General features: G+C 40.8%; 1 protein-coding gene across 1 annotated transcript in view; it reads right to left on the bottom strand.

The window, feature by feature from the left end:
• The window catches only part of LOC306735257 (protein kinase C-binding protein NELL1-like), a gene marked incomplete at its 5' end in the record, with an annotated part of 216,717 nt that overhangs the window by 10,967 nt on the left and 183,098 nt on the right, over positions 1–22,652 (bottom strand). Inside the window, 2 exon segments of the mRNA XM_079216712.1 lie at positions 5,416–5,556; positions 12,744–12,839. Of these exon segments, the coding sequence (XP_079072838.1) occupies positions 5,416–5,556; positions 12,744–12,839 (237 nt within the window).

Raw genomic sequence — 22,652 nt, 5'->3', positions numbered from 1 at the left:
CTCTGTTGCTCTCCCTCAGGTTTCTTACCTTTTTTCCCTGTGAAAGGGTTTTTACTATCTTTATTGGGGGAGTTTTTCCTGATCCGATCTGAGGTCCCGGGACAGGGATGTCATGTGTACAGATTGTAAAGCCCTCCGAGGCAAACTTGTATTTGTGATGTTGGGCTATATAAAATAAACAGAATTGAATTGAACTCATCTGAAAGCACGTCAGATGACACACGCGGAAGGAGACGGTCAGTTACATACCATGTACCTTATGGTGCGAGCAAGATTCAGGTCAAAGTAGGTCATTTTTCAATTTATGAGGTTCACAAGAACCCAAAATGTCTGTTTTCACTGATATTGTAGAGATACTTTTTCTACTGAGTCTAATTTTTTAAGCCTGTGGACTACGGTCACTTATCTGTACATATATTATGTGGGAAAAAACAGAAAATGGACCGTATGGTCATGTGTGATGTGTCTGTATGAACATGCACATCCCCAACTTGGGGGAGGCAGATAAAAGACTCTCATAAGATCCATGCGTCACCCAGCAGGACAGCCCTCGGAGTAGCACAGCCAGTTGCTCCATGTGCCAAACATGAATTAGTACCTGCATTACAACAAAGTGCTCTGTTCATTTGAAAAACAAAGCCCATCCTTTACCCAGAAAGCCCCGCTCGCAGCTGAATAATTACCCAGTTTGCTGTTGCGGCAAAACAGCGGATATCACCAGATATACAGAATATATCATGTGAAAATGCTGCATTTTGACTGTTGAACTGCATTATGTATTTATTATTTGCAATTATGTACACAACTGCTTCTACAAAAGAGACGGTCCGTTTTCCTGTTAAATTTCCATTCGTCCTTATTTCATGCAGCTACATGCACTGTCATACACGCACACGCAACACACACACACTTTATTATCATGCATATGAATATGTATGAGCACAAACAAGAAAGTTAATGTCCAACTACACTTGTGACTGAGTTGAGCAACGTCCCCGCTTGAGTCCTTTGCTGCAGATATGAGTGTGTGTGTTGATTTATTCATGTGACGATCTTCTAAAATCATTCTGATTGCACAAGTTTTTATTTGTAGAAAAAATGACAGCAACCCAAAGGGAAATGTGATGTGCTACTTTTAGCCCATTCATGTCAAAGTTATGGGCCTAGAAAAGTCAAGAAATAAAAAAGAAAATTTGAAATATAAAAAAAACTGCTTCAACGCTTGATTAAGTTAAGGTGAGCAAATAAATCATAACGTAAATCTATAATCTTGAGGAACTTCTAATATGTGCATACCTAGTAGTAGTGAATAGAAAAGCACATTTAATTAGCTTCCTCAGTGATTCAGTTCAAATATGTGCGAAATTTGGATGGAAACTTAAAGTCTTTTGTGATGTCACCACAAGGAGTCACCAAAAGTCACATTTCCAATCCTACACCAAAAGGCCTTAAAAGAAAAGTAGTTTGTAGCTTTCCGCTTAACGAGTTTCCCTTCGACACGTCAACAACAATTATAAAACTAACAAATATAATTGGTAGTCTTATTTTCAGCTCCTGTTGATGCAATAATTGGAGTGTGTGTTCCTGTGTTTCTTCATTATTGTCAGAGACCAATACAGAACTGGCAACCAACCAAATCACACCATCTCTTTGTCACATCCCACGTTGTGTTATTCTTTTTTCCTGTGAAACTGTTCTTCTGTTGATGATTTATTATTTTGTATCATTAGGAACTCGTCTTCCTCCTCTCCCGTGTAGTTTTGTGCACAAGATTTGGCTCTTGCACTATTGCACTATTTCTAAGTCAATCTCCAATAAGTTACAAATGAATTAAATGTAAATAATTCACATTTTGCAGCAGAGGTTGGGATAGCTTATAGGAGACTCTCAACTAAACAATTGAAATCACTGATTGAATGTAGGACACAGAGTGTACAGTACGTCTCACTTCGTATAAGAAATCAGAAGTGTGTTATGAGCCGCTGACTCTGCTGTGGTGGATGGCGTTCAATCCATGTCGTAATGCGACAAGAAGCTGCCTTCCAGTAAAGTCGGACATCTTCGAGTGATTTTTATAAGAATTGAGTTTCAGTGAGGGGCCACGTGTTGAAATCAAACCTTCCCAAAGTAAATGAATCAAGCCGAGGTCACGTGAAAGCAAAAGTGTTTCACTCCGTCGAGCCGTCCTGTTTTCTGCCTCCGCTACGCCTTCAACCCGAGAACACTAACGTTAAAAATAGTCACACTATCACTGACGTCGGTTGATTTTCACCCGATATAATGTACTTGATAAAATATACTTCTCATCAAAATATATTCAAATACAACAATACAAAGCAAGTTGAAGCACTTTCACGAAAAACAGGTAACATGGGGGGCTCAAAATCCGGTGAAAACGTAGGGAATCTTCAATAAAAAATGTGAAATAAAGGAGCTATGAACTTGTTATTTGGTTCACATGTTCCTGGGACATGTGAGTCTTGTTTTGTGAAGGAAAAGTCTCACTTCAGTGCTAAAACCCATCCGGAATTTTTTTACCCTCCATCACTAGCGTCGGGTTAAAATCACACGAACAGATGCCTGTAGAAAACAGAGATCGGAGCAGGAAGTCTGTGAGCAGCATGAAGCTACAGAAGGACCCACGCAACTCAGACAAAAGCAACACAATGAATTTAACGTAACAACAACCGCTCGGGTGAAAATCACCCGACGTTAGTGTTCTAGGGTTAAACATAGGTGACTAGACGAGAGCTGCCAGTAGAGTGAAGATCACTGCCAGGTCTCTCCCCTCTCAAACATAGAGGAGTTGAGAGAGTAAAGATGGCAGCGAAGAAAACAAAAACAGGGACTTATGCACCTCATATCATGCCCGTCTTTATCGATCAGGCATGGAATTGATCTGCAGGCGCTCCGGTTCATAATGAGACTCAACTTTTCTACGGATGTCAGGTTTGTTCAGCAATAACAACAACGGCCAGATGGGGCCTGCCAAAGACTATGCAAGGCTCGTTTTCTTTAGCCGTGAACACACACACACACACACACACACACACACACACACACACACACACACACACACATACACACACACACACACACACACGTGCTGGTCGGGTAACGTTGTTTATAGCTGTCAGCGAATTACCACAGTTAATTGCTAAACTAAGATGGTTGCCATGGTAAAACAGTGTTCATACACATTCTCACCAATGGATTTCATGACTTTTCCACAACTTTAAACCAAATTTCCATGACCAAACATTTTGTTAAATTTCGGTATTCATAAAAAAGTGTGAAAATGTAGTTTTTAAACTAACAATGAGAGTTCCAAAGCATACAGTGCACCTTAAATGACACAAATGAATGAGACAATAGTTTGATTAAAAGAATAAACATTTATAGATGTATGCCTGCTTATATTTTCAGCGTCTTTCTTTAAAAAGCATATTAGCCATTTCAAACTCAGCGTAAATGAACGACATGAACATAACAAATTTCAATGACTTTTCCAAAACGTTTGGGATTTCATTTTTTCACGGACTTTTCCAGGCCTGGAAATAACCATTTTAAAATTCCATGACTTTTCCAGGTTTTCCATGACCGTAACCACTCTGAAATACCATGCGACCTATTTTTAGGATACGAGCACAAACAACTTGGCATATGAAGCGCATCTTCTGTAATTCCGCCTGAAACATGCGTGGAAATAATGTCACAGTATGATGAACAGTTGGATCCAGATGATGTTTAAACCGGCAATGACTTGCTCAAGTCTGCAAAACTAGAAAGAAAGACAAAATAAATCTTCACACATATGGGCTGACTGCCACTTACTTTGTGGTGTTTATGTTTACGGATCAGAAGCTGTCAGTACTTTCTCTGCAGTTTGTATTCATCGCTTTACCTCCACACAAAAATAAAAACAAATCCTGGATTTACAGGAGAACATCTGTCAGGCAGTGGGAAAAAACAACAACGGCGTAACAAACGCATTCTTTTTCAAATTTCTTTCTGATTTCATTTCTCTTCTATCACATTTTGGTGCAAAAATATTCAGCGGAGCGTAATATATACGAACAACATCAAGTACTTTTCTTTTGACAGAATCAGAAATGAAAGCGTCGGTACAAACTGAAGACAGGAAGTGGAACAAATTCAAGATGAACATAAGTGCCCACTACTACTACAAAAACGATTTAATCTCTTCACAGCCGCCAGATAACTTTTATCTGACCACAGTAGCAGAGCTGAGATCTGTGTGAGAGTGGGAGGAGCAGCGAGAGTAAAATATATGAAATATTGTTAATTTCTTTCCCTTGTGAGCTACTGCAACACAAACAGAGGTGGAGAGTAACTAGTTACATTTATTGAAGTACTGTACCATTCTCTGCTTCGTTATACTTTTACTACACTACAACTATTGTACTTTTAACTCTACATTTGTTTTACAAAATATAACATAATCAACGATGATAATATTAATGTATATCTATAAGACTAGTGGTGGAAAAGTAAACAATACAATTTTTTTAGGTACTTTTGTGTTGCAAGGACTCAAATATTTGCTACTTTAGGCACATATTGCTGGTAATACTTTAGTACTTTCGAAGTTTGAGTGCAGGAGCTTTGTTTTTACAGTGAGGTATTGATAACTTTTACTTCAGTAAATTATCTGAGTACTTCTTCCTCCACTGAATAAGATTGAATTAACTCCTCGGGGGTAATGCACACGCTACTCAGCAGTGTATAAAATAACATCAGCCACACATTTAATTGTAGTATTACAATTATGTACAAATAAAAGCATCAATAATTATGATTCCATGCTATCAAACACATTATTCTGAAAACGGGCCATTTTGCTTCAAGCATTAAAGTACATTTTGATGCTACTACTTTTGTACTTTCACTTAAAATCATATTTTTATCAATAACTTTTAGCTTAAAAAAAAAAAAAAAAACACAAAGCAGTGAAAAATGTTGACTGTTAAAATGCAATTGAATTGAATGTGTGGTCCTCTGCATAAAAAGAGCAGAGAGGTGAGCTGGTTAATAATTGTTTGCACATTTGGGACGCACGCCGTTCTTTCTTTTTCCATCAACACCGTTCCAACGTTTCTCTATCTACGTCTTCGACTCTGCTCCTCTGGCTTTGTGGGCGCGTGACACAAGGCCGCGGTGCGTTTCTCATGATTTTTTCAGTGGGGGTTGTGCATGTGGGTTTCACGCCGTACGGTTAGTTCTCGAGCTGTGAAGGTGTCAAGGTGGCAAGACCCGAATAGCACGTTGCACCCAAGCGCTACATCACAGATCTGATGAATTCGCGCTGACACGCTGTTTTAAAAGAGGATGAACGAGAAAAAGAACGACGTGATGTGTGTGTGTGCGTGTGTGTGGAGGGGTAAGTATGCTCACCAATGCAGGAGCTGCCATCCAGCAGGTAGGAGCCATTGTCATGGAAACCACTCCTGCATTCACAGTGGTACCAGCCGGGCAGGTTGACACAGCGGGAGTGGTTGTGGCACTCAATCAGGCCCTCTGCGCACTCGTCAATATCTGAGGACACACACACACACACAGACACAGACACAGACACAGACACACACAGTAGCATTAGTCTAAAATATTTTTAGAGCAAAGAAACCTAACCCTGAAACTTTTCCGCCGTGTTCTTTGATCTGTGCTGGTTACAGAGGCGGCCCACATTAAGACATCCGACGTCTCTGCAGCCTTTTTTTTGGAAATCACATTATTTGGCAGCAGAGATGTTTCCTTCCTGCACTTCACCGTTCCTTCTTTGCTTTGTTATCTGGCGTGCGCCGTACATGCGTATGCATGCGGCGTTACAGTCTTCCTCCTCCTCCTCCTCTTTGGGGGAGTAGATGTCTCTCTCATCCAATACATATGGTGGTGGGCTCCACTCCTCATCAGCAGAATCCTCAAGACCCGACCCGTGGGTTAGAGCGCGACCTTCAGTCGCAACTTCAATCACCCCCAAACGCGAACCGTATAGCGAACAGGGAGAGCGGCGGCTGGGGACTGCTCGTTACGTTTTATGTCTGTGTGTTTCTCATGCGCCCGCTGAAGGTGGGACATTTCGCAGCAAATCAGCAAGACAAAGTGCAGTTGAGTGAAGCCTGACCGGCAAGCATTGATCGTATTGTGTAACGGATGCCAAGAGGGTTTGCATAAGTGTGCGAGGGTTGTAGAGTTTCGTCAGTACAGAGGAGCGACGTAGTTTCTTAAAGCAGGCCTCCTCATAAACACATCTGAGTCTTAGGCAGATTCAGGGAGGATAAAGGCATAATGGAGAATTGCTTTTTTTTAAATGTCAAATATTTCGCTCATTAAATTTGCCTTGATGTTGAAGTATGCCACACTGCAGTTGGTCCCCCATCACACGCTGCATTTTTACATTTAGAGATGACCCTAGAGCCGTTTACATGTGGCGTCAACAGAACTATAGTTTCTCCATCCATAAAATACAAAGAAACCATCTGAGCTTGTGCCATTAAGATGTTCCTGTTGATCCAGCTTTGATGTCAAAGTCACAGTTGATACCTTTGGCCCCGTCTTAAGATCACACGCACACACACACACACACATACACATAAAAGAGTCGTGTGTGTCGGGTCTGTGTCGCTAGCCTGGTAGTGCTGTTGGTAATAAGACATGACATCAGTCGGGGGTCAGAGATCGGGTCAGAGACACCAAAAGATTCCTTCTCTGACGTCTCACTGAAACGAACCAAGATTAGAGGAGATGGCGGCTGAGGGCAGCGAACCCTTCAACAAAAGAAAAGAGCAGAGAGTCTCTTTGGCCTTCAGTCCCCAAACACAGCCGGTCGTGTTCAACGGAACATTTGACTATACGTCAGAGGTCCTGCTGCCATTATTATTAGTAGTATTGGAGTCTTTTTTTTCTCCATATCTTAAATGTACTTTTTTTTTATGAAAGAAAAAAGATTTTGGCACAAACCAAAACGATGATATAGAATTTAAATATGGAAATTAAATCTAAATGAATCCTTGATCCTTGGGAAAAGAAAGGAGTGGACACAACACCAGATACACCAGTGAGAAAAGAAAAGTGCAGCATGATCGTGATCATATAGTGTGTTTGAAAGTTTACGGGTTTTTTCATCAAATTTATATAAAAATAGGATGAATGGGTTCAGAGAGGAATACAAACATGGACAGCATCTTAAAAAAGATGGCACAATGATTCCATCAAAATAAAGAAAGATTTGTTCATTTTTAATTTGCTGCCATATAAACTTTCTACTTCCACATGTTTTGAGACTCCCAATCCTGCACCTTCAGTCTGGATTCTCATGCTAAACACTTTCCCGTTTTGCAAGAACAAGTGAAGGTTTATTTTCCTTGCTGAGAGCTTTGTAAGGAAGCCAAGAAAGTAACGCCCAGTTGGAACGTCTACATTTCACAAACAACAGCGTCTGAGCCGCCAGCCTTCCTAATAACAATAATTCTGCCCTGCGTCCTACATATCCGTCCATAATTTATGCAACGTGATTCATTCACCAAAACAAAAATGCTACCATTTTGATTACATTTAGGTATCAGAGCTTCTGCGTTTTTTATTTCATCTTCTAAAATGAATGCTTATTGTGTTTGTAACAACAACAACAACCACACAAACAAGATGATCAAGGGATATTCAAACCTGTGATAATCCACTGCAACAAGTACAAAAATAAAGACCAGAACTCTGAATCTCTTTTTTATGGAGCGCTCGTGTTCATCCAAACCCCATTCAACATCCGCAGAGTCAGGCTGTTTTATTTAGTTGTAATAAAAGCCCATTTCATGCGCACACAGTCAATAATTCCTGTTGCTCAATAGACCAAAAGCCATTTGTTAGCTGGTGTACGCGTTTGTGTGTGTGTGTGTGTGTGTGTGTGTGTGTGTGTGTGTGTGTGAACAGCCCTCCATTCTTCTGTGGCAGACAAGTGGACAGGTGACCTTCCTGTGGTATAAAGTGCAATATGCTTGAGAGCACACACACACACACACACACACACACACACACACACACACACACACACACACACACACACACACACACACACACACACACACTCTTACTTCTCCTTCTTTACTTATAATACAATCTAAACGTGAGCACTTTCTGCTTCACTTCATCCCCCTTTTGTGGATTTCCCCAACAGACCTATGTGAGGACTTCATGACAGCCTGGACTGTGAAGAACTGCAACTTTTAGCTTTCAGAGGAAACGGGAATGAATCCACAAACAGTTCAAATAATTCCCGCGCTCTCGGGAGTATCCGCTCGCCAAGCTTCACATAATTACCCTGATCACGGCCCTACTGAGGACAGAAACAACAACAACCACGACGACCAAGGTCTGTGTTGAATGCTACCCGATAGTCTGGGACCAGTAAAATGTGCATTGAATTAACAGCCTGCTGGATCACCGGAGCTGTTAAAGTGACCACAGACCACATGCGAGACTATAAAACGACTGACATCTTCACTAATTCTACTTTACTAAGTTGCTGCAGCAACTTGATATTGACACAATACAGTATCTCAGAGCAGGTAGGAGATTAGGTGTGTGTGTGTGTTTTTAAAGGTTGACATTGCTAGGTATATATTTGGGGGATTTGCAAGTAAAATACAAGTAATCGGTCAAATGACTATGTTTCAGTGTAAAGCCAATCTCAGACCCATGTTCAAATGTAATCAATGAATGATGTTAACACAACAACCTGGAGGTCTAAAGATATCTTGCCCTTTTCTAAACAAATCCAGCCGAGGTTTTACCTTGAACATCTACTTTTTACCTGCAAATCATCACCTGAGAGCATCCTTGATGGTAACTGATGCCATGAGAATAAAACCAAAGCCAATTATTAATATATACTGCAGAAGTATTGTACGTGTAGAATCTCACATTTACTTTCATTATTATTTGTATTTCTTCTTATTTTACTTACATTTGGTTGCTTGCTTTACTTTCCTGTTATTTCCTTCCTTACTATTGTAAACTGATTAACACATACACAAACAATAACAATACTTGTTCTCTGGTCCTTGCATGTCATATTGTCTATACTCATCAATAAAGAATATATCAAAAATATACAAATAATCTCCCACATCCAATGTCAACCAAAAGCACTGTTTAAGACTAGTTTCATCACAATTATATAATAATACATTTGTCCGTGCCCACTGTAACTCAACAAGCACATAAAAGTCCCAATAAACTAAAAATGTTTGGAAGTTATCTAACCATGGACATCGTTTGTCTCATACTTGGCTCTGGCATATTTGTAGGAAGCATGTTTTTCACCAGAAGTGTTGTTTGTGTGTGTGTTTCTCCATCTCTTCCACTGGAGTCACACAAGTAAAATATCTCTTCACTGCCAGTATAGAGAGGTGGAAACATTCAGCGTACATATTGTGTGTGAGTATTGTATTAATCTCCACCTGTCCTTTAATGTTGCTAAGAGCTTGATCTAACTCTACACTTAAGTACAGTTTTGCACTTTGAAGAGCTCAAACAGTTACTTTACACTGCATACACATCAGAAAAAGAAACACCTTTCCCCTCCCTGCTGCTGCTAATGTCTATAATTCACACTAAACTAAACTTGACCCCCCTCAACTCTAACCCAAGCACACATTCTACAGGACAGTGTTCTCATTACATTGACTTATTGACAAAGAAGGAGTACTGCTTGTATTCACAATATGTGAACCGGGAGTTCACAGACAGGTGAGCTGTTCAGTTGTTGATCCTTCGGCGGAGAGCGTTTCATAAAATAAACCCTGAGGATTCGCCCAGCGGGTCAATGAGAAGATGAAAAGATCAGTGAAGAGATGGACTTTATATTTAGATGCTCTTAACCTCCCGCTGAGCTGCAGCGTGCAACACAGAGGAGAGAAGTCAGCGGAGCTGTGATGTGTTTCATCACACAGGAAGGAAGAGCAGCGGAGAGGGAGATGGACGGGGGAGACGGACGACAGGTGGAGAGACAGGTTGAGAGACAGGGGGATGTCGAGTTAAAACAAGAACCTTCTGTACTTGCTGCCTGAAGAAAGCCGTCAAGGAAAACTCCACCGACCCTGACAGCACTTTGAGGATTTAACCTACATTACACTGTCACAACGTACAACGTACTTTCATTTGCTTAAACTGTACAGTATAAGACAGTTATGTATGATGCATGTGTCTGCGGGGGAGGAGTTGATCATCGATTACACATCTGTAGAGGCTGAGTGCCAACGACTTTCTGTCAACACATACATTACATTTCATATTTTATTAAAAAAAAATGCATTTAACTTCACTTCATGCACCCGTCTGTCCGGACTGAAATAGAAACGCACACAAGGAGTCGGCTCTGACACACGCCGTGCTGTTGATGCTTCACAGAAACGTATTCCAGCACTTTAGCTTCTCTTCCAACTGTGTTTCAACTTCTGCCAGCTTCATTTAGAGAGATCGCTTTCAGACAGACATCTCAAAAGCAACTACCAATCAGCCTTTTTAAGACATTCAAAGCGGGTTTTCAGCGGAAGCGAGCACATGTAGATTTTCTCCAAAACGCCGATCCATTTGATTATGTTGCCTAGATGAAAGTGTACGGAGAGTAGAAACCCGGTTCTTCTTCTGTAGCTTCTGCAAATGAGATGTACACATAGAGGGACATGCAGTTTGACACCCAGGGGCAGACACAGATGTAGACACAGAAAGACAAGATGGATTTTGCGCGGCATCACATCTGCAGCAGCATCACATCTGCAGCCGCCTCTGGCAGCAGCCAGAGGGCCACGGGGAGGAGCCTCATTAGCGGGATGATGAGTCCATATTTTACTTCCTATGTGGGAGAGGAGAGCTGCTCACTTTTTTTCTTTCTTTCTTCTTTGCATAATCTTTTCCCTCCCCTCAACCCCTCTGAAAAAAAGGGTTCAAAGAGAAGCAACAAAATCATTTTGCAGATGCAATGTAGACATTTTTTCATCCAATCCTGCATTTAGTTAGTCATCAATATTCAATTTACATGCACACATGTGAGGTCGGTGCCAAGTAGCAAAGGCGAAACGTTACACACACACACACACACACACACACACACACACACACACACACACACACACACACACACACACACACACACACACACACACACACCTCTAACTTCTAAAACTTCTAATTCCAGAAAGCACTTGGTCTTCATTGCTATGAGAATTACCAGCAACTGTGACACGATGTAAAGGGCAATCATTTAAGACAAAAAGAAGAAAAAAATACACATTTTAAAGATCTAAGAAAGTATCACTGCAGAAAGTAACATCCATAATATCAATGGAATGAGTAATATATGACGCTCCCTGATGCGATGCAGATAGGACATGTATCCCAGGGGGACTACAGCAAACACATTTGCACTATCTTCCTCTGCACTGCACAGGCACAGATGTTATTAGGACCGACAGGAATACCTGCATGCGGAGTAATTTATGTCTCCAATAACGTGCATATGTAAGCGCTACCTGTTTTTTTTTTAAAGGGAAACCATGGCAACATGCTTTGAATAGCTGACCTATAAGTGTGGTGCTCCATAAGAGCTGGTTGATCACCACTGTGAAACGAGACCGCAGAGATAGAAGCCTTAATAACAGAGCAGAGGTGAGGAGAGCAGAGCAAAATGAGAGGAAAGAGTAGAAGGAAAGGTTTATAGGAGAAAGAGGGAAAGGAGCGGAAAAGAAGAGGAGAGAAGAGATAACATAGAAAGAGGAAGGCAGGAAGGAGGAGAGGAGAACAAAGGAAAGGAAGAAAGAGAGGGAAGGGGAAGAGGAAGGGAAAATGAAGAGGAGAACCGAGGAAGGAGAAAGGAGTGCAGCGAAGAATTAGCTGTCCTTTTCTACAGCCCTCCTGGGTCCAATTTAAACACAGGGCTTTAGAGATGAAGCGTGAAAGTGTGTCTGTGTGTGTGTGTGTGTGTGTGTGTGTGTGTGTGTGTGTGTGTGTGAGAGTGTTAGTGTATGTGTGTGTGTATGAGAGTGTTAGTGTATGTGTGTGTGTGTGTGTGTGTGAGAGTGTTAGTGTGTGAGTATGTATGAGAGTGTTAGTGTATGTGTGTGTGTATGAGTGTTAGTGTATGTGTGAGTGTGTATGTGTATGAGAGAGTTAGTGTGTGAGTATGTATGAGTGTTAGTGTATGTGTGTGTGTATGAGAGTGTTAGTGTATGTGTGTGTGTGAGAGTGTTAGTGTGTGAGTGTGTTTGAGAGTGTTAGTGTATGTGTGTGTGTATGAGAGTGTTAGTGTATGTGTGTGTATGAGAGTGTTAGTGTATGTGTGTGTGTGTGAGAGTGTTAGTGTGTGAGTGTGTTTGAGAGTGTTAGTGTATGTGTGTGTATGAGAGTGTTAGTGTGTGAGTGTGTTTGAGAGTGTGCGTGAGTGTTAGTGTGTGTATGTGAGACTGTGTGTGTGTGTTAGTGTGTGTATGTGAGAATGTGTATGTGAGAGTGTGTGTGTGTTTTTGTGTGTTTGTGAGAGTGTGTGTGTGTGTGTTAGTGTGCGTATGTGAGACTGTGTGTGTGAGAGAGGGAGACGATGGACGGCTGCTGAGCCCTCAGACTGACCTAATTCCCTTCTTTTTGAAGTCACTATGAAGCTCGATAAAAACAACATGATGCTCCAGCTGAGCGTTAATCATGGGGGGGGGGCAGGTGGGGTCCTCGGGTCTCACCTGTCTCACAGCGGCGTCCTGTAAATCCAGAGGGACACACACACGTGTTGGGAGACACACAGGTCCCGCCGCTCCTGCATCCCTCCTCACAGAAAGCTAGAAAGAGGAAGATATCTTAGTTCAGTTTGTCTTCAAACATGCTGTTTTTATGTGTGTGTGTGTGTGTGTGTGTGTGTGTGTGTGTGTGTGTGTGTGTGTGTACTCAAGATGTGGAGTGCCATGGAGCAAGCTGATAAAATATTATCCCAAGATCTGAAATGGCAATATTGTGCACTTATGAAGAGGCACCTCACTATTACACAGGCATACAAGGATCTGTCTGACTGTACCTGCCCTTCTCAGATTCCTTTTACTGAACTGAAAGTGTCTGATGTGAAATTCTATTTCATCAGAGTGGTTATCATCTCGACAAAACAGCTTCTGCACGTGGGCGTTAAAGGATCAGAGTTAAGTGCTGGAGATGAAACGCAAGACTGGCGACAGTTACTGTCTATTTTTTGTATTTAACATTGGACTTATAAATATGTTAAAATGAATAATTGATCCAGTGACTACGTTTAATGTGAAGGGGCCCACTTGGAGTAGACACCCACAGTGCGCATCCTGTCCAGCACAAAGAGTTAACACCTCGTGGGCGAAAAGGAAACGGCAAGATATTCTCTTACTCTCTCTCTAGAGTCTAATTTGCTCAATTCGAAATTCAGAGTATTAATACAGCATCATACTAATGTGCTATGTAAAGATAGAGAGGGATACCTGGATAATCCCTCAGTCGTGCTCCCAAATTGGAATTTAGCACCTTTAAAGTTTTTTTTTTTTACTATTTATAAATCCATGCAAATATTTAATGAGCTAAATAAATTAGCTTTCTCTTGAAGAATCATTTACATCAAAAGCTGGTGGCTTAAATGCACTGTTCGGCTTTTAACCAGTAACATATATACTGATACAAACTGAACAAATCTCACAAGTGTTGGCTTTATTATATCACAAATGTTATTCAAATAGACCATGTGGTTGCAGAGATATATTCTTTTTAGTTTGGGTATGGACACCTCATACGTTGGACTTATTTGCAGGTGAAAATGTGTTATTTCAACAGTTTGAGACATCAAATATGTTTTCTTTTTCTATTGGAAATGCTTATTTAAATGAACTGCTGTGAAGCTGCTTCTCCTGCTAAACTGAACTGACTTGTTCTTTATTGGGTTTATTCTAATTAAGCTGGGTTGTACAGGACAGCACACGGGTGAAACAGATTTACCGGTAATGTAGATATTTAAGCTCGGCACCAAGGTAAATGGATTGCTTCTATAGAGCACATTTATTCTGAGAAGAGTGCAAGCACTTTACAAAGCCACACATTCAACCACACACACCCACACCCACACCCACACACTTCTGGCAGAGCTGCCATGCAATGAGCTCACCCCCAGGAGCACTTCTGAAGTTCAGTGTCAAGGACTACCTGCTCCACCACCTGAGCTGCTGTTGTGCTCTGCTCAAAAATAAATAAAAAACATTTCCTCTTCTCTGTATTCTCTGTGCCTTGTGTTGCTGGTGAGGCTGTGGCACCACAGATCCCCAAACAAATAAATATAAATGATGCAACAAAAAATACATAAATACAAGTATTTCACTACTAAATGATCCACATCCCCCGTGTTGCAAAGCCAGGTTTCGACAGAAGCCCAGGACGGACAAACTAAACACTGGCTCTAGTGTGAGACGTTTTTTTATTTAAAGAAAAATAATCTGATTTTAGAAATAAAACCAATTCAGGAGTGCCAAAAACTGCAGATCCTCAAATGACCACTTGAGTCAATCCCCATAGATCCGCCCGGCATTAAAATGCTCAACTTTACAGCAGAAATACATACCAAGGCTTAGAATTAGCCAGAATTGGGTAGCTTGCGATCAGCAACCACTGCTTTAAATAAACCTGTGTTGACAGCCGATGGGGTGCAAATCATCGTCTCAGTTGTTGAAATCATCCACACCTGGTTTAGACCTTAAAGTGTCGAGTCATCACAGAACGGGCTATTCTTATACGCTGTTCGCAGCTACACCTATATACAATGGATATGGGGGAGGGTCTAAAAAGCCAGACCTACACCCAGGAGACCTGTTCCTGTCTCTTATTCTATCTTATTAGGAGCTAAGTAACACCACTTTGGTAGTTGTTTTAACCCAAACCGTGATCTTTTCCTCTACCTAGGCGAGTAGTTACTAGACAAAAAGCCTTCAGTCCATAAATAGAGCTCAAACCTGGCCTAACCCTAGATAATAACTTCATCTAAATTCACGATTGTTAACTCTGACAGGCCATTATTGCTCTGCGCACCACCAGTCAGATTGAAATACAATTAGCTTATAATATGCATCGTGTTATTGACCAGCAACAGCGCTACCTGCATCTTTCATGAGGTGACATTTCACATGTCTATTTTTTTCTTTTTTAAACAATCTTATCAATGTGCGTGTGCACGTGTACGTGTAAGAGCGTGTGTGCACCACAGCAGGCTGGCGGTGCAAATGACTGTGATTTGTTTCCGTTGAGTGCACACAGGGTGTGATGCATCAACATGGCCGAGACAAACGCACAAAGAAAGAAGGGGAAGGCTGAGGAGAGAGCTGGTGGAGGAATTTACTCAACGGGAAACAAAAGGAAGAGCGAATGCAGTGAGAGACGCTAGTTACTCAGCGCTTAAAGCGAGGAGGATTAAACCCCCCCCAAAAAGAGGGCAGACTTAATTGAGCAAGTTCATTAAAGAGAAATTACTTGAGTATTTCTAGGCCTAATTAATGACATGATTTGAAAGATGAACCTTAATGGGCTGAAGCATTTATTTATAGCCACATGCATAGTGAGTGTAATATATGTTGGGCAGCTTGCCTCCCTTTAGTTTATGAAACCAAAGAAACACAATTTATCCGCGTAAATCATCACCCTGGTGTTTAGGGGAAGAAGAAAAAAGGGCTTATTATTTACACAAATGCATAAGTGCAATAAATAATAACAGAGTTCCGTGCTAGAAGCTATTGGAGCTATTAATTTGACTGGTTCAATAATTTAAGAAGTTCTATCAGGCCCTCATTAGGAGCCTGATTGCCTCTGTACTAATAAACCGCACACGTAAAAATTAATTACACTTACATTGACTCAATCCATCTCCAGCTCTAATTATCATTTCAACACCATCAGCATTATGCCGCCTGTCTGTTGAACTAATGACTAGCAAAGAAGGGGGAGCTTTTCTGGCGGGGAGGGGTATGCTTTTTAGGACCCACATTTTTCCAATTAAAGCTAAAATTATTTTCTTGCCCAGAGACAACCCCCAATTTGCCTCCAGCAGTTCATTATTTTTCAAGTGAAAAGAAAATATCCATTGATATATAAAAAAAAAATAGGTTTATCATAATATCGTAATAATAATAATGCGGTCAAATTGGATTAAAATGAGCTCAGATTAAAATGTACTTTTAGATAAAATGCAAGTAAAAGTCGGTCAATCATGTTCGATTTAATGTATTATAGATGTTTTAAATATCCCACAACTTTAAGTTCAAGATGGATGTTTACTAATCACACGTCAACTTGCAATTTGCAACATCTGCACCCGATTGCGATAGTTTGAAAATGGCGACAAGAATATTTGCCCTTCAACAATTACATAGATCATCTTGTTTTACATGCATTTCTGTCACAAATGTAAGCTTAATGTAAAAAAAAGGAAAAAAACAATATATATATATCTATATATATATATATATATATAGATATATATATTTATATATATCTATATATATAGATATATATAGATATATATATATCTATATATATAGATATACATGCTCTCCAAGAGGAGAACTTTTTGTTTTCAGCGGTAGTGTTTTCTTTTCCTCCTATAATTAGAAGGTGTGATACTGTGATGCTTTTCCATTCCCGAATAAGATTGAGAAGAGAATACAAAATGTGGCACCGCTGTTCAACAACCGCAGTGGGGAGCATCCCATATCGCTGAAGTGGAGTGGTAATTCACATCCTATACAGTAGAAGAAGAAAAAACTCAGGAAGATGAACGGCGCGGCTACAATGTATGCCGTTCCATTTCCTTCTCCTGTGGTTACCAGAAATGGATTTTTCTATGTATCCTCCTGTGACATCAAAATCAGATTTTTGTTTACCATTGATGCTGCAGATCGGAATCATGCTCCATTGTTGCTGGACATATCTCAAGCCTCCACAAACTCTCCCCACTGACATACACAAAGCATCTCGCCAACACCTCAGCTTCTTCCTCCCTTCTTTGTGCGCCTTTGCATGAACTTTTGATCACAATTATTTTTTCCCCCTATTTCTCCTCTCTCCGGCTCCTGCCTCCGCTCCCCCTCCACATCACATTACCAGACATGTGGCTGGTAGGAGGGAGGAGACTGCCCTCCCTCCTTGTAGATCCTGTGACCTCCAGCTAAACTATTTCACTGCTTAACTGAGCCTGTTGCTGACTCGTGCCTTCCCGAGACATGCTTATATCCACAGATTTGCTATTTGAGTTTCCCATTACAGGCCTAGATTGCTTTCCAGTGGGTGGCGAGAATGGAATCATTCCACTCTGCGCCGTGGCTAACAGCCACATTCACGGTTGTTGGGCATCCAAGGATCCATCTCAGAATTAAGAGTAGGGATATCACAGAGAAAGCCAATGGATATTCAACAAATTCAAGTACATACAAAAAAGGAGGGCAAAAGGCGTATTTATAAAGAACTAACTTAACAATTTGTGTACCGCGGAGCAGCTAAATGTACCGTTTCCAGACACATTTTTTAACATCAACACTGTGATGTGGGTCACTCTGAACCCCAACGGTGGATTACGAAAATCATTGGGCAACAATCTTGTGTGTGTGTGTGTGTGTGAGTTGGTAGCCACATCTTACAGTATTAATTATGCCCTTTAAATAGCAGGAACACACTGCACCATTGACTTTAGCGGCAGTTTAACAGGTTTTGTTGGTCAATGGCTCCGCCACTTTTTGCTGCCTCAAGATAGCAATGCGTCCACAATGAGCCTGACCTCGGCACGCTTTAATACCAGATGGGTGCAGGTACATTTGCTACGGACACAACACGGTCTGAAAAATAGCCAAGCCAGTTGTGCTGCGTCAGTAAAGGCCCTTATTTCATCTTTTTGAGCTCATTGTTTTGGTATTATGTTGCATGAATGGAGTCATAGTCTCCCAGATTACGACACCACTATAAAAATAAAATAAAATCTGGAGTGTTTTTTTTAGATGACTCGTCCATTTTGAACAGATGAACGTCTGTATGTGTGGGAATTAAATTGCAACCTCTTATGTTTTTATGCATGAAGACTAATTTAGTTTGGTCTTGCATGTCTAATTAGGCATAATGGCAGGACGCCAAAAACATCACACACATCTCCATTCATAATATGAAGTACTCGGATATCTACAGTGATCAATCAAGGCCTGTAGTTTTACTATAAATTAACCAAATATTTGTTTATTGAAAGAGCTGCACTTTAACACAAATGTATACGTTACTCTGTGTCTGCTTGATGTTTAAATAAGTGACTATTTGCTTGGAAAAAAACACAGTAGGGATGCAAGTAATGATTAGTATACATAACGCATTAATCTGGCGATTGTTCTCAAGATGTATCAATTGGTCTACATGTTTGTAAATAGTGAAAAATGTCCATCGCAGTTTCTCAAAATCAAAGGTGGTGTCTTTAACTCAAAGATATTCAGTTTAGTATGATATTAAAAACAGAGGAAATCGTGAGATGCTGAAAACAGCAATTTCTGCCATTTTTGCAAGCAATTATTTTTCCTGTTGATCAACTTATTGTTGCAGCTCTAAACCTTAATAATGTTCAAATGTGAGAATACTAGATGTCAGGGCTCGTTTTGCAGTTGTATTCGCCCCTTAGTGGGCAAAAATGTATCAATACAGCCGATAAATCCGTCTTCCAAAAGATTATTATATCAAAAATGGTTGACTCCTCTCACACAAACATAATCCTAGAGGGGAAAAAAGCAAAGCGGACTCCCTCTCTGCAGTGTGTATAATATCTGCCGAGCTTCCCTGCTTCCCTGCTAATGAACGTACAAGAGCAGGCTTACATGCAGAAATTCAGCATGCAAGGACGAGCTGAGCGGGGCAGAAACTCAGCGAAGAAAGAATTAACGGCAACCCATTTACTCATACAAATGCCTCACTTTGCTATGCATCAGAGTGGAGGCAGTTCACCCTTGGCTGTGCTCTCTGTTGGGCATTTACTGAACATCACAGATAATGACCACATTTACAAGACAAAAAAGGACTCGGGGCCAGGCGGTCGGCATGGATTAAAGTCCCGTTAAGGAACATTTTCCAGCCCATAATGTATCTGCAGAGGGTTGAAAGGGTGGTTGATCAATACCGCTGACATGGCAATTAATTTCACCAAGTGCTTTTCGGAGATTTCTCGCTCCAGGACGAACCTCCCCTGCACATTTCAAATTGCTCGAGGATGATGAGTGACCAGCATTGAGGTCCAAGTATAACTTTAAATTACAAAGCAATTACAGGTTACATACTATTATGGTTCTGTATAATGACCCTCTTAACTGCTATTAGAGGCCACTCTTAAACTGTCCCAGAAACGGTTGCTGGATTACACACGAGAATTGCAAGTGGTGTCAGTCCTCCCCAATGTGGATTTTCATCAAACTAGGCCTGCCAGTGAACTACAGTGACCATAATTATTTGCAACTATAGCTGTAATGTGTAATCCAGGAGACAGTTTGAAATGTTGCCTTTGTAACCAGACAGCAGCCGAAGACTGAGCCAACACTCAGGTGCCATTAGTTCACGTTAGACGGGGAGCATGAAGAACATGAGCAAACTGACAACCACAATTTGTATCCCCGTGCCACATATTCCAGATGTAAAACAGCTGTCTGTGTTTAATGGCCCTGTGAGATTCTTGCTTTCAGTTTAAAAAAAAAAATCATATTTCATTTTCGCGTCATTTTCTTTTGAAACAGCAAATGCAACACAAAAAGTTTTGTAACTTGATATCCAGAACTGAACAGCTCTGCTTAATGTCCCTTTAAAATCTATGGATCTCCTTATCAAAAATTAGACAGATCTCTTAAAGGCCTTTTCAATAATCCTAATCCAAAATCTCCCTTTTATAAATACCCATTGAAGGTTAGCTTCTTTTAAACATGACCACCATCTTTCTCTAACCTCACTCCACTGGTTTTAGTAGCCTAAACCGTATGAAACCAAAAAGCAAAAAAGGTCAACGCCGGAAAACACGGATTTCACGATTGGGGTGCCCGGTCAGAAAACATTCATACAATTAGTATTTTATTTTTTGGGAGTTATTTGTCCCACAAAATCAATGCAGATAATTATCACCTGAAAAAAACCGGCTCTGTACCTTTCCTATCCGGCACCAGACAGCCGATAGAGGAAGCTGGTGCCTCGCTGGTGAACACAGTGGAGCATTTACATGAAGAAGATGAAGAGCTAGAGATTTCTCTTGGAGAGGAACGGCGCAGAGCAAAAACAGAGCTGGAGGGAGAGTGATTATTGGGCTTTTATTCATTCATCACAAACACAGCTCAAAATAAATTTTAACGTTGTTATGCGGTCCGCTGGATGTTTAACGAATGCGCCATGAAAACTTGAAAATAATACATAGAGAATATAGCTAAATTATTACAAGAAGTACATGTATCCATCCATCCATCTGGGTGTTGAGTGTAGCTGTGTGTATGTTATAGATGTATCTGTGTTTGAAAATCTTTCCTAGTTGAAGGACAAATAAACTTATGTATGTTTGGAAAAGAGTTTGGAGAAGATAAATTCATGAATATAATATTCGTCAGGACCTTATGAATGAATGAATTAATAAAAAGAAAAACGCAGAAGCCAAAACAGCTCTTAGTTGGGGGAGTTTCTTCTGTTTGGTGTTCAAAAACAAATATACTGCTGAATAACAACTAAACAGAAAATGAAAAGAATATAATAAAAACCTCTCACTGCCTCATTTTCTTTTTTTCTTTTTTGTTGAATGAATCAGTGTGTGGCAAACATTAACTGGCTGTTCACGCCACGTCTGGATGATTTTATCTATTTTCATCTGTGGAAGAGTCGCGGGGGCATGAACCCATCAGCGCAGCGAGAAGGGGAGGAGCGGGGACGTCCTTGGCGGCGGGATGTGAGGAGCTTTCATAACCGAGGGTGCTGGTGGGCGCGCGACTCCCTCCACCCGAACCCATTACGGAGACACAGGCAGCTGACGACACCGCTTTCTCCAGCCTCTGCTCCGTCACTGATAAGATGAAGTTTACTGATGAGCGGCGAGATGCAGTGGTGGAAATGACCCATGCAGCTGGAATCTGGAGGAGAAGTATGCATCCCATCAGGTCATGGGGGGCATTTGATTTGAGGAGGAAGATTGTGTTGAAAGATGCCAAATGTTGATAGGGTGAGGTTTTTTTCTCCTTTGTTTTTCCATTATATTACCTACAAGGGACATTTTACTGTTTTGTTTATTTACATTCTTCCGCAGCACAGATCAAAGCAAACAAAATCTACTACTATCTCACAATTCATTGGAAGATATATCCGCCTCCACCGAATCGTAATTAGGATGAAAGGAACTGTGTGAAAAAAAGCACGATTCCAAAGCGAAGCATCTTTTTATAATCAAATGTAGCCATCTTTGGGCGGCCATTTTGAATGCAAAAAAAGTTTAATAAAAATTAAAAAAACTGATCCAAGAAGTAAGATTTTCTTTTGTAAATTTGAACGAACTGAAGACATGAGGAGAATTTTCAATTTCATGAAATTAACTAACATTACCAAGATAATGTAAAGCGGTTACAGTGTTGACCTGAGGTCAAAGACAACTATTTGTTGTGTTCCAGAGAAGTCTTCTGAAATTAGCAAAATAAACTCCCCCGCTGTGATCAGCAGACTGGGAGTGACTGGGAGTGACTGGGAGTGACTGGGCGCTGACTGGGAGTGATTGGGAGTGACTGGGAGTGACTGGGTGTGACTGGGAGTGACTGGGAGTGACTGGGAGTGACTGGGTGTGACTGGGAGTGACTGTGCGCTGACTGGGAGTGACTGTGCGCTGACTGGGAGCTGACGAGCGCCGGCTGGGCTAGTCCACTGAGGACGAGATGAAGGTGCCGGTTATTGTTTTTTTGCCACCTTTGATTTAACTCAAAGAACAAACCATCTGGCACAGCGCCGGTTTAGTGTCACAAACACAGATTATAACATAGCAGTCGCATTTCGTACGACTCAACAGCTTGGTTGAAATTTCAGAATTCTTGCCCTCTTGTTTGTAAGCAGTTGGCTTCTTTTTTTATAACTGATGACTGTAAATTTAGCAAATATATGGTCCCCAGTTTTGGAGCACGCGGCCCTGGCATTACACACAGAAATGTGGTTTCATCTTTTTAAAATACAAATAAAGTTCTTATGTCCTCCTGCATCCACACGTGCCGTCTTTGCTGCTGCCTTTTCGTCTTTGCTGCCTTACGGTTCATCAGTAAACCAGGTTCTGCCGTGGGGGACAAAGCTCCAGTGAATGGAAGTCAAGAGACAAATGGTGTGAAAATAAGCTGTTGATTATGTGTTAGCATGCAAATTATGCTTCTAAAACGTGTCTTTCACCTCGAGTTCCGCTTTGATTTTTTTTTTTTTACAGATTTTTTTTTTTGAATATGTAATCTCTAAAAGAAATCTATTTAATTATGCAGTCTCATTGAGATTAAGATCTATTTCCTAAGCGCGCCCCCTGAATAAAACAGGTATTTCAATTAATTACAAGGATCATAAATATAATAATCAGATAACAGGAATGTAAGACTTTA

The sequence above is a fragment of the Taurulus bubalis genome, assembly GCF_910589615.1.
Source record: "Taurulus bubalis genome assembly, chromosome: 4".
Classification (NCBI taxonomy): Eukaryota; Metazoa; Chordata; class Actinopteri; order Perciformes; family Cottidae; genus Taurulus; species Taurulus bubalis.
This window is presented reverse-complemented; position numbering and strand designations above follow the sequence as displayed.